The sequence below is a fragment of the Buceros rhinoceros genome, unplaced genomic scaffold, assembly GCF_000710305.1.
Source record: "Buceros rhinoceros silvestris isolate BGI_N320 unplaced genomic scaffold, ASM71030v1 scaffold3522, whole genome shotgun sequence".
NCBI classification, from domain to species: domain Eukaryota; kingdom Metazoa; phylum Chordata; class Aves; order Bucerotiformes; family Bucerotidae; genus Buceros; species Buceros rhinoceros.
Genome location: NW_010397038.1, coordinates 38,973 through 51,583, shown reverse-complemented (window position 1 = coordinate 51,583; position 12,611 = coordinate 38,973). Strand labels below are relative to the sequence as shown.

Genomic DNA, 12,611 nt, shown 5'->3' with positions numbered 1-12,611 from the left:
ACCGAGAAGGAGACCGCAGTGACCAAACTCCCCCGGGGCTGCACCACGGGACCCGGCGTGGTGCTGGAGCTGGGGAAGGACCCTCCGGGGCCCACCTCTTGCCTGCTCACCCCTCTCTGAGGGCAGGGCCGAGCAAAGAGCTGTCACTAGGCAGCACCTCAGAGTCCTCAGTAGTAGCCACAGGGCAGGAGGGAAGAGAGGGACTGCCCCGTGGGAGAAAGGATGGGGTGACAGAGGAGAGCGGAGCTGCCTTGACCTCTCTGCAGTCAAACAGCTCCAACCTGGCCTTGCTACGGTCCCCCTTGAGCGGCAGACAGGTCCAGAGGGGAAGGGATGGGGATAGAGAGGGAAAAAAAAAAATCAAAAACCAAACCAAACCAAAAAAAGCCTCACGCGGCAAATCTAAAACACTTTCATTTTAAATAACAATAATTATAATTAAAAAGGTCGGTTGCCCTTGGCTAGCGAAGGGGCAGAGCCACCAGCCAACGTGCCATTCCTCAGTGTATGATCCCAGGGAGGGTCTTTACCGAAGCCGTCAGGTCCTGTTCCCTGGCGGGAGAGCGGGAAGGGAGGGGGAAAGGTGCCCGTCCACACCCGGGACGTCCCTTTTGCTCTGCGGGAGGGAGGCCGGAGTCCACGGCAAAAGGCGTTCTGCACACACAGCCCCGCCAAAAGGCCCCCCTTTGCCCTCACCCGCCTCCGGCCGACGTTCGGAGAGACGAGGGTGCCGGCTGCTCCCACTTCTAGATGAACTTGAAGCATTTTGTCTTGTCGTGGGGCAGGCGGGTCTTGAAGAGGACCGAGTCCACGCGGAACTGGGTGTACAGGAGGGGCATGTACCCGTACACCTTGACAAAGAAGTTGATGCACTTGTGTCGTTCGTGGAAGTGAGAGTCATCATGCGAAAGCGCCTGGGGACACCCGGGGCAGCGAAAAGTCCAGCGGGAGGTCACCTACAACGAGAGGGACGATGACTGTCACTGCCATGCCAGCTACAGAGAGAGAAACACAGAACAGCTTGGGTGGGGAGGGATCACCCGGTCCAACCCCCTGCAGGGAGCAGGGACATCTGCAACTAGAGCAGGTTGAGCAGAGCCCCAACACCCAACCTGACCTCCAGTGCTGCCAGGGATGGGGCTGCTCCACCTCTCGGGGCAACCTGGGCCAGGGTCTCCCCACCCTCAGCAGAAACAATTTCTCCCTTCTCTCTCGTCTCAATCTCCCTCTTCCAGTGTCACCCATCACCCCTTGTCCTGTCCCAACAGCCCCTGCTCAAAAGCCCCTCCCCAGCTTTCTCAGAGGCCCCTTGAAGCACTCAAAGGCCGCACTAAGGTCTCCCCGCAGCCTTCTCTGCTCCAGGCTGAACACCCCCAACTCTCTCCCCTGTGCTCCCAACAGAGGGGTTCCACCCTCGGGTCATTCCTGTGGCCTCCTCTGGCCCCGCTCCAGCAGGTCCATGTCTGTGCTGGGCTGAGGAGCCCAGAGCTGGACCCAGCACCGCAGGGGGGTCTCCCCAGAGCAGAGCAGAGCAGAGCAGAGCAGAGCAGAGGGGCAGGATCCCCTCCCTTGAGCTGCTGCCCATAGATGCTATAGAAGAATTAACAGTTTGGGGCATCTCTTGTTTTGGGCACGCAGAGTAAGATCTTTGCAGGAGGCTCCAGCTTTCAGGAGGTGTTGAGGGGCCACCACTGATTAAAGGGCTTCTTTGTCTGTACACATTCTGTGGCAGTGCCCTTTGGTTTTGGTCTCAATCTCCTCTTGGCTGCACCGAATTTGACAACCTCCCCCTCACAGCAGCTCCAGATGGGAAGAATATCACACAGAAAAACCCACCCATCACCATCACATTTTTGGCCAAGACCCATCTTGGAGGCAGCTGGCCTGCAACGGTGAGCCATATGCAGGGCAGTACAGAGCAGTTTGCCAGCAATGATAAAGAGCGGAATGATCTGCTTCCAAAATTCACCCTCAAAACTGTCATGTTCGTGTGTTGTCACAGGGCAGGGACATCTCAGCTGGGCTGTGGTGTTTGGACCAAAAGCCCGCCACTCGCAGACCAGCCTAAATGTCTCTGGAAAGCCACACAAAATCAGCAGGGAATCCATCCCTTCTCGTGCCGAGTGTTACGGAAAGAAGGAGCAGCCTCTGAGCACACGTCTTGCCTTTCAAAGCCAGCGACCGAACCACCGGAAAGACGAAGCCCAGTACAAGCTTCCGCCTGGTGCTTTACCTTTATGGGAGGTTTTCTTGTCAGGTGAGAGACCAGGAAGTTCATGGCGATGTCCTCGCAGTTGATGTACTCGTCCACCATGTCGCGGATTGCTTGCGGCATCACGTAGGAGTACAGGTAGGCGTAGTACTGGAAGGGATTAAAAGGCACCATGTTGCTCAAGGTGGTCCCAAGCAGAGAGCTCAAGGGTGCCAGTGGGGAGACTCCCCGTAACAGAGTGACTCCTGCACCCAGGAGATCTGCTGCAGTGGATCTACCCCACCACCACCACCCTGACCGAGTCCCAGGGCTCCCGTCACTTCGGAAATCAAGAAACGAGGTTCAGCCCCCGCAGATCTCACTGCCCTTGCTGCTGCAGTCGGCACGGTGGCAGGAGCTGGGGGGTAACCTTCCCACCACTCTCTGCACTGCTCCACTCCAACATAAACCTCCCACACTTCCCAGCCAGCCTCCCAGGGACTCATGACTTCCCAGCAAATTACCCCTTCCAACACTCCTGACTGTAAGATACAAGATGCTACAGGAAGATGCGGGGTGGGCAATGCCATGGCACGTCCTGCCCTTGCCGTGACCGAGAGTGTCGCTGAAAGGCGCTGAGCCCTGTGCTCCAACCGCCTGTTTCAGTGCCACAGTGCTTCTCGTGGGGCACAAACACAGGCTGCTGCTCGAGGAGGCAGCTCGCTGGGACACAGACCAGCTGCTGGCTGCACTCCACAGAATCACAGCATGGTTCAGGTTGGAAAAGACCATTAAGCTCCTCGAGTGCCCCTGTTCCCCCAGCACTGCCAGGTCCCCACTAACCCCTGTCCCTCAGCAGCACCTCCACACGGCTGGGAAACCCCTCCAGGGATGGGGACTCCACCACTGCCCTGGGCAGCCTGGGACAGCCCTGCACAACCCCAATGGGCAAGAAATGGTTCCTCAGGGACAACCTCAACCTTCCCTGGAACAACTTGAGGAAAAAAAAATCTAACCCCAGAAACATCCAGATGCTGGTGACTCTGAGAAGAAAGGGAAAGCTCAGGGCTCTGTGGCCACAATATCTCACCTTATGGAAGAAGGCAGCACCAGTGAGCACCATAGAGAGCTCGCAAGAGTAGTTGGAGTTGTAAAGCCAGGACTGATGGGGGATGTCCCACGCGTGGTAGCGCCCCGGAAAGCCAACGATGCGGTCCCTTGCCTCTCTCCAGACCCTGCAAACACAAAGCCTTTCAGTGAGACACAACGCAGGGAGCCCTTTCAGAGACGAGAACCACTACAGGACTACGTCCTCGATGCCAAAGGAGCAGCTCCCAAGGAGGGCTGCAAGTGATGGAGATGCCTGACAATGGCTCCGATTTCTTTCCTGCTGTAGCACAGAAAGGGCTGAATGCAGAAATCCTGGCTTGAACGGCCAGGCAGAATTTATTGACCTTCTCTTGGTAAAGGTGAGAAGCTGTTAGGTGTGAACAGACGCAGCCGCCAGTCAGCTCTCCCAAACACAGGCTGTGAGCTCTGACCAGCGCTGCTTGGTACAAAGCTGAGCTCACCTTGTCTTGTCCTCGAGGCACGTTCGAGTTGCTTATTCACAGGGCAAGTGCTCCTAACTCGTCACTCAGGGATTCTCTACCTCATAAGGCAGGCTTAAAAGAAAACTAACCAAAAAGCCTTGTGGCCCAAAATTAGTTTCTGAATTACACACAGAATGGAAAACTTCAGCCCTCGGATGGCGAGGCAGAGAAAGAGGCAGGGAAAGCCAGCGAGATGGGAAACTCTTCCATTTGCCACCCGTGCGGGGGTTCCCTGCGGGACCCATACACCGGTGCTGTTTCTCTTATTTCCCCGCATGTAAAGTCCAGAGCAGCCAGGGCTTAGCTTGGGAGGAACCCAGCATCTCCTGGCCTCTTCCCCCAAATCCCTGGGACCGTCTACCTCCCAGAAGCTCAGGTTTCCTCCTTTGCAAAGCCGTGATAACACCAAGCTCCCATAAGGACAGCTGCTGCAATGCTGAAGACGCTGGTGCGCGTCTTCAGAAGATTTGGAGTGCCAAACTGCCAGCCTCCTGCCCCAAACTAGCACCTGGCAGCCTCCCGGGCTCTGGCCGTAGGAAAAGAACCTCTGGGGCCGTAAGTGCATTCTTCACCGCGACACAGGCTCACAGTCGAGCCCTAGGGAATGAAATCTGGAGGTCTGCACATGAGACCGTGGTCTCCCTTAATATTCCGCTCTCGTCTGCAGCTCACGCTGCTCAAGAGAAATCCCACAGGGTAGCTGCGACTCTGGCAGGAGTAATTAAGAAAAAACCCAGTGCCTAGTGCCTAACCTGGGAAATAAATCCAGCTTCCAGAAGCAGAGCTGGAAGTCTGCTGGAGTCCTTCGGATCACCAAATCCCACCTCCCTAACTGGGAGGTCCAAGCTGCAGCTCCCAACCCAGCGACTCCATGCTACAAGAAACAAGTCCCAGGCAGTAGGCTGTTGCACACAGAAGGGTCACAGGCATAAAATAGGGCAGAAAGCGGCTGGTTTGGTTTTTTACCTCACGCGGATGCGAGTCCCTCCCATAACCCCCTGTTCCCAGGGTGAGCTACAGGCACGATGGCTGCAAGACGATCGCAGGCTGTTGAAGAGACCGAGATTCTGAGAGCCCTGAGCCTTCCTTATGCTTCCTGACACAGCCAGGGGCGAAGGTGTGATTATTGTTCTATCCTCTACTCAAACTAATGAAACTCCAACATAACCTGGTAATGAAAGCCCGGTAATCAACAACACCAGCAGCTTCCCTGGCACCATCCTCCCATGTCGCTGCGGCGGTTGCAACCTCTCTTGGAGAGAGCTTGTTGAGTTTCCAGGTGTTTTGTGCCTTTTCATTTTTGTCCCAAACACGAGCCAATAAGTTTCAGTGTGAGCGGAAAGCGGGTCCCTGTCTCCCACCACCCAGCCAGATGCCGGGATCGGCAATCGCAGCCCCCACTCCTGGCCCATCGGGCTGACAAGCCGCAGCCAAACAAGTGCCAGCGCTCTCTCCTTGTGCCATCCTCACTCCCCAGTTTGGCAGCTGGAGAGATTTTAGCTGTACGAGCTGCAGAAACCTCCCACAGCACGAGCCCACGAATCTGCTTCATCCCTTGGCCCTGTGTCAGGAAGCTTTTTGCCAGGGCAAAGTAGATGCTGGAGCAGAAAGAGGGTGGGAATGAGAGCAGGCAGCACCAGCCTCTTCTGTGTAACATCTGTCTTTTCCATGCTCTGCAGAAAAAATTTGACAAAATAGCTGTCACTTCCCCATGTCACATGGAGAGAAGAGGATGGCAGCCCACAGCAAGCACCCCAGCATCATGTCCTGCAGCAGCTGCAAATGAAAATCCCTAATTTATGAGTTGGGAGCACTTGCCCTGTGAATAGGCAGGACTGTCCTTGCCAATGGCACATGAAGGATGGAGTCCTACAGCCTCCTGGATTTGTTTTCCCGTTTCCTTCCACCCTAGGAAGCCATACACCCCCAAGACCATTAAGGGAACATGATCAGCACAGCAAAAGCCGAAGAGTCGAGGTTAGGAAGTGTGAGAATTGGGGTTGCCTGGACAACCTGAGCTCAGCTCCCCCGCCTGCACTCATTAAACAGTTCACTAACACGTACCACTCCTCCAAGAAATTGTGTTGGAAAGCCATGGGAAGGATGTGCTAGTCCTAAATCTGACCCCAGCTTTAGCCACGAGGCCAAGCTGCACCTCAGCAGACCCTGGATGCAGAAAACATCAGTTGGGATCCAAAGGCCACGTGCGTGGACGCTACTCACCGGAAGCCAAACATGATCTCGTCATGGCGAAGGTGAGCATCGTCATCGATGGACAGGATGGCCTCTGTCTCGATCTCGTCCCACGGCAGGAACCGGTTGTTCAGGCTGTTTTTCTCTGTGCGGACAACCTAAGAGATGAACATATGATAGTTACAGTGGCTGTCACCACCACGTCTCTAGCATGGCCAGAGAACAGACTGAGGGGCTGGGGCTGTGCACTCCAGCTGTGGTGGTCCAGCATTTCAGCGCTACTTCGTAGCCCCTGCAACGGGGAAACACTTCCTCAGCAAAAAGCGCCAGCTCCATCTCCCAGCCCTTTCACCTGCTGCCTCCTGCCCTATTTCTCTTATTCCTAGCCCTACAGATGTAAAATCAGACCGAGTTTCTCCCTCCTCCTGACTGCCTCTTCCATGCTGGACCCTCTTTTTCCCCCACTCTTACACTTTTCGCCTGCCCCGGCTGACCTGTAGTCACTCAGTTCATCCCAGGCTTCCCATCCCACTCAATTCCCCTAGTCGTTTCTCTCACTCTCCTCTGAACAATCTCTCTTGATTTAAAAATAAAGTCCAGCCTGGTGAAAAGAATAAGGCATCACGGCAATAAAACTCCATTAAATAAGATTAAATTTGATCACACACAAAAAAGCCCACACTGGAACCATTAACAGTGGAAAATATTTGTATGGGGGATCTGCGTGACAGCTGGTACGATTAAATTCCCATGTAAAGCCAGCGCCGGTGCTTTCATCTGTCAATAGCTGCTGGGGAGGGGGATGGAGCATTCGACAAGAACACATTAAAATATTTCACTGAAGATCCGTCAAAAGAAGGAAAAAATTCATTGCAGGGAGGTGAACAAATTATGTAGCTCTAAGCCACGGAGGAGCAGGGCAGAGCCGAGCCAGCAGCACTCCCAGCCCAGGAGGGCTGTGATGCCGTTGGTGCTCACAGAAGGCAAAAGCAGAGACAGACAATGTTGGCACAGGAATTTCTTCCCTCTCTCCCTCCCAAGCCGGAGGGAGGCAGCAGGGCATTTGCATTTACTTTCAGAGTCAGAGTGAGCCTGTGGATGCTCCCAGGGATATCTGCTCCATCTGCGAACTGCTGGGAAAGAGGCTGCAGGAGCCATGTTGGGAATGGGTGATGAGGAGGGGAGAGGAGGCAGCTGCTAAGACAGGAATCAAAAAACCAGGAGGCTTGGGATGGTAGAGCCCTAAGGTGCTGGCCCAGGAGGCCAAGGAAGACCTGGACACAAGGAGGTCAGTGCAGGCTTCAAGAAAACCTCCTCCACAGGACCATCACCAAACGCAACATGCTGTAGGCATCTCCCGGCTGCATCAAGCCAGAGGGGGTCCCAGTTGGACAAGGAGAATTTAAGTTTTGTACATTGCCATGGCTGTACCTGAAACTGCCCTGAGCAAACCCAAGGGCTCTTGTGGCAGCACCAGGAGGACCAGGTTTGCTGGCTCAGAAAGAGGGGAGGTGGCTCTACATGGGACAGCTGGGCCCTGCTCAGATGCTTTTTGGACTGGAAGAGCACATTGTTAAACTGATAGGATGACAAAACCAAGAACATCGCACAGGGCAGCAAAGCAGACTTTGATGGGAGCTGCTGACACATCCAGTGGGACATGTCACCTTTTTAATTAACAGCCATTAGTCCCAATTTCCAGCCCTCTTCTCATTAATCACCCAGCGCATCGATCCATTTACAGGATCTGATTATATTATGTCAGAAATTTTCTGCCTCCCACTCCTGGTCAGCTCCTTTCCTGGTCAGCGCATGGGCAACCCACCATGAACACCAGCTCTCAACTGCTTTATGAAGACTTTAGGATTGGCAAAAACCACCCGAGAGCATCTTCCAGGGTTTCTCACACAGACAAGGGCCCCTCCAGTAAGTCAGAGCCTCGGCCAGCTAGGAACTGGTTATCAGTTCAACCATATAAGACAGGTTTCTGAAAGAAGGACTGCTTCTCCTGATGAAGTTTTGGGACCACCAATCTTCTCCTCCTGTTGCAGATCTGTCTTTCTAGCAGCTGGAAGTCTGTGGGTGTCTTACTCATTAGGATTCAAAGAAGTTGGACTGAGTCCATAGTAAGTTGATATACTCTCCAGGAAAGGTCCTGCCTTGCCAGTTGAGGAGGGAGGGATGGATGGATGAAGGGATGGATGGATGGATGAATGCATGGATGGATGGATAAAGGACAATAGAAGAGCGACCACCACCAGGCTGAGCAGCAGAAACCCCTCTCTGCCTCACCGATGTGCTGTGAATTTATCACTCCTACTTGCTGTGGGTCTTAGAAAGATTTGGGTAATGCAACTGCAAACGTCAACTCGCTTCTGCTCCCCAACACTGAAAATGGCAGCGTGGAGGTTTTGCCCACAGCACTGTCCTATTTTTGTGGTCAAGTCACTTTTAAATCTCTTCCCATGCCAGACTGACCCCCTGCAGCAACTACATTTTCCTGTCACCCACTTCCAAAGGGATTGTGATTAAAGAGAATCCAGGGCCAGATCTGAGCTTTGGCTGCAGTTCAAGATTGAGGAAGAGATGAAGATGAGACGTTCAGCTCAGAGGACCCAACAAAGCCGGGGCTGTTTTCCCCATGAGCTTTGGAGTCAGTTCCACTTTCTTCTGCTGTAAAGATCTGGACAGGACACAAAACCCGGCACAAGGTCTGCAACGGGCACGTTTCAGGTTACTCCATCAAGTCTGAAGCTTTGCAGGTCTGGAAGTGTCAGCATTCAGCTTTTGCGTCTCACAGAAAATAGGTGCCTTTCATCAGGGAATATTTAAGATTTAAGCAGCCTGTAAATCGATAGATCCCAAGGAAAAACCCAGCAAATTTACTGATTGACTTGTTTTCCCGTAACTTGCTGAACAATAGCGTGAGGCAACTGCTGTCACTTGAGAAAGTGAAGCGGTTCCTACCTCAAACGCCTGAAATTAGGGACCCCTGAGGACAGAAGGATCAGTGCACTGGCATTAAACTCTTCCCTAAAGAGAAAGATGCTACGAAGGAGCCGGATGCCTCCCAGCCTTGATGAGCATGTTCAATTCATCATGTTAGCTCCAGCAAAAGTTCGAAGCGACTTAAAGGTACTGCCTTTGATGCCTCGTTCTCAAAGACACTCTCCCAATTTACAGCTCTTGTAGGATGTGGCTAATTGTCATTAGACAATATTCTGTGGCTTTTGTAAAACCCTGCACCTTCCCTTGGGCGACTGCACCAGGGAAGCATGTGGGGGACCTGCAGGCAGCGACAGGGCTGAGATTCAAAACCTTCCTCCTGTCCCTCTGTCCCCCCTGAGATGGTTCAAGCATGGTGTCTCCCCAGGCAAGACCAGGTTTTGATCTTGACCGCGTGTGCTGCATCCCAAACTGCGGAAACGAGGGCATCGTCTTATCAGACAGAATATATAACTCTCGAGAAAGATAAAAGCGAATTTTGGGGAAACTTCTCTGTTTTAACACAAGCAAATAATCTTGTAAAAATAGGTTAGAGGAATTGGGAAGAGTATTTGATTCAGGAACTTGAAACACTTCCACCTCTTCTGAAGTTTTACGTTTTGATGGGCCTCTAAAACCACCAGATTTCTCAGGCATGGAATGGACGTTATGGGCACAAACGTACTCAGGAGCAGGTGAAAAACAAGAGGTTGTTACATCCAAAAATAACAGAAAGCCCAATCCCCTCCCCGGCATGGCGTTAAGTGAGATTCAGCAGTTTTTCATGACTTCAGCACACAGTCAGAACACAGCTGAATGACTCCTCGTTGCACCACGTCCTTGGCCGGAGGTATCTCAAAGCACTCTGCCAGCAAGAACTAATCAATCGCCCTCCATCACACTTGGGGCTGGGTAGAGAAAGCCAGCAGACACCATGGTGACCCCACATCCATACACATAGACAAGAGGCACGTTGTGTCTCCAGATTCAGGGGTTTACAGGCCACAGGAGGTCACCTGATCATCTTGTGTGACCTCTTTACATGGTGGACCAGGGGACTTGGCACAGCCACCCTTCCTCTGGAAGACTCTCATAAGCAGCATAAACCAGCCATGAAATGACAACAAAGCCATGAGAGCAAACTTCATGGCAACAGTTGACTGTAGTGCTTTCTGGAAAACCAACCGCAGGCAGCTGGTGGGGTAGACAGCAGTGAAGTTAAGACAAAAGGGACTTTGAATTCACCCACATTAACCTTCTACATGATCCAGGTCACAGAGACCCCATCTCAGACCTGAGCTGTGGCCAAAAGAAGCATCTCTACCAGCAAGACATCCTGTCTCTGTTTAAAGATACCAGGTGTGGGAGAATCCACTTTCCCTCTGAGGTGTTAACTCGAACATTAGTAACTTCCTTCTCGTGGTGAATTATCTGCCTTCAATTCCCAGATGCTGCTCCTTGGTGGGCCTCCTCAACCCTATAAAACTAACTCAGATGCCACAACGAAGCACGCTCTCAATTCTTTTTCAAACAGATTGAGGTCTCAATCTCTCACCCAGGGCTGCTTCTCCTGCCCTTCCATCATTTTAATGACCAATCCTGTTTCTCAACGGTCTCGAGCCAAGAGCTGTATCAAAACCCAAGAAAGTATGTTCCCTCAGCAAAGCTGAAGCGCTGCACTCTGGCAAATTGGAGAGTCAGCAGTTACCCTTGCCCAAGGAGATTAAAACAGCAAGAAGGACACAAAACCAGCGAGCGAGCTACAAGACAGAGATAAACACCTTGACCAAAAAGCCACCTTCCCCTACAGCAGATACTAAGCCTCCAAACGCGGAGCAAAGCATCAGTGGTAGGACCTGCACGCAAACTCCAGCACCTCCAGACTCCAAACTGTCCCAGATTGTTTCTTCTGCCTTATTTTGGGCTTTTGTTTTTTTGTGAATATTTTTTTAAAAACTCTTTGCCATCAGCTAAATGGCCCCCAGCTCAAAATCATGAACCTCCTCAACAGTCTGAAAAATTTTGAGACAAACTGCGAGACCTAAAAGACCTCTGAGCACCCGACACACATCAGAAATTTCTGCTCCTTTCAGCAATCGAGTCAAGGTGCTTCAGTTCCATAAAGTGGGGTTTTTCTGACTTGAAGAGCACAAAACCCCACAACTCCATGCAAGCCCATTTGATCCTGGTGTTCTTCATAGCTGCATCGGCCAAAAGGATCTTCAAAACGTTAGAGAAAACTAAAACAGAGCATAAATCCAGAGTTTGTCCAGCAATAACACCGCTAACCAATACTTTATAGCACGTTTTTATACATAAATACAAACATGCAGTAAAATCAATATCTTCCAGCAATCTGCTTGCTGGTGAAGCTTTACACTTAAGCTTTAAATTTACGTGTCACATCTAATTTGACGGTGAAAACATGAAGAATGTCTATGCCCTTGGAGAAGTTTTGACAGTTCAGCTGAGTGGACTGGATTGATTTCTGGGCAAAGAGCAAACTCTGCAAGAAAGTGGAACCTCATTGCTCACGTCAGGTCTTTTAAAAGAAAGAAAAGCCAGAGGGCTTAGGAGAGCGAGAATTTGGGGAGATAAAGAACAAGTTCTCGGGAAAAGGATCCATTTCCATCATTCCCAAATATGTACCAATTCAACCCAAATGGGCTGGGAAAAACCAGCAGCATAGGCAGCATGGGGATGGGGACATCACGAGCTCCCCTTCACCATGCAGCAGAGAATTACAGCACTGAAGATGCAGGAGCCAAACACATCTGCCTCTCCCTTCTGAAGAGCTGACCTCGATCTATACTCTGAAGGAAAAAGCTGAGCGCTCCTGCCAGCGCAGTCCTCCAGGGAGGACGCGGATTTACAACACTGTCAATCCCTCGTCTTGGCACCAGCTCTGAACGTTTTATATTAATAAGAGTCAGTGAAGCCAGTCTCCTGCTCTGCAGCCAGAGGCTGCAGGGTTGTGTCCTTCTGCTCACTGCTGTCCCAGGGACCTCATGACCGGAGCAAAATTCTCAGTCCAATGGGGACAGCACTGACCTCAGAGAGGGGATTTGCCCAGGAACTCATGGGGGACAAAGCTCCCAGTGAGGACCCTGCTGTTCTGCTCCACACAGAGGAGCAGGTAGGAGTTCCTTTCCATGAAGAAAAGTGAGAACTCATCTCCCAAATCATGGGTGACCAGTCTGACCACCTGGACTTAGCTCTAGAGGTGCCACCATTGTTGTCCCCACCCAGCAAGGAAGGCAGTTTTTTTACACGTTTGGGAGCTGATGATCTTCCTCCCACCTATGTCCCATACCCTAGTTTGAGGTCGAGCAGGCAGCTTCCCATCCATCTTAACAACGGCTGCTTCTTTCTGCAGAAAGCACATGGGAAGCCAAGACTTCTCCAGCTCTCCCGGGCTCGCAGAACATGGGGCTGCTAATGTGAAAAGGAAAACAATTAAAAACCAGCCAAACCAGGCTTAATAGAGGTTCAGGAGGGCTCTGTTGAGGACTTTGGGGGATGGCAAATTCCAGCAGAGGGGAACTCCTTGGAAGGAGTGATGTGTGTGCATATTCACGTATGCATAAGCAGGGCAAACCATTTTTTTTTTTTTTTTTTTATTTGGCCTGCCTCCATTCCCTCCTCCCTTC

General features: G+C 51.9%; 1 protein-coding gene across 1 annotated transcript in view; it reads right to left on the bottom strand.

Annotated features, from left to right (window-relative positions):
- Positions 1-410: 410 nt before the first annotated feature.
- EXTL3 (exostosin-like glycosyltransferase 3) overlaps positions 411-12,611 on the bottom strand; it is a 31,495-nt gene continuing 19,294 nt past the window's right edge. Inside the window, exons 3-7 of the mRNA XM_010146079.1 lie at positions 6,007-6,134; positions 3,282-3,426; positions 2,234-2,362; positions 598-956; positions 411-545 (exon numbers count right to left, since the gene is read on the bottom strand). Of these exons, the coding sequence (XP_010144381.1) occupies positions 747-956; positions 2,234-2,362; positions 3,282-3,426; positions 6,007-6,134 (612 nt within the window). The 3' untranslated portion in view covers positions 411-545; positions 598-746. The remainder of the gene's footprint in view (positions 546-597; positions 957-2,233; positions 2,363-3,281; positions 3,427-6,006; positions 6,135-12,611) is intronic.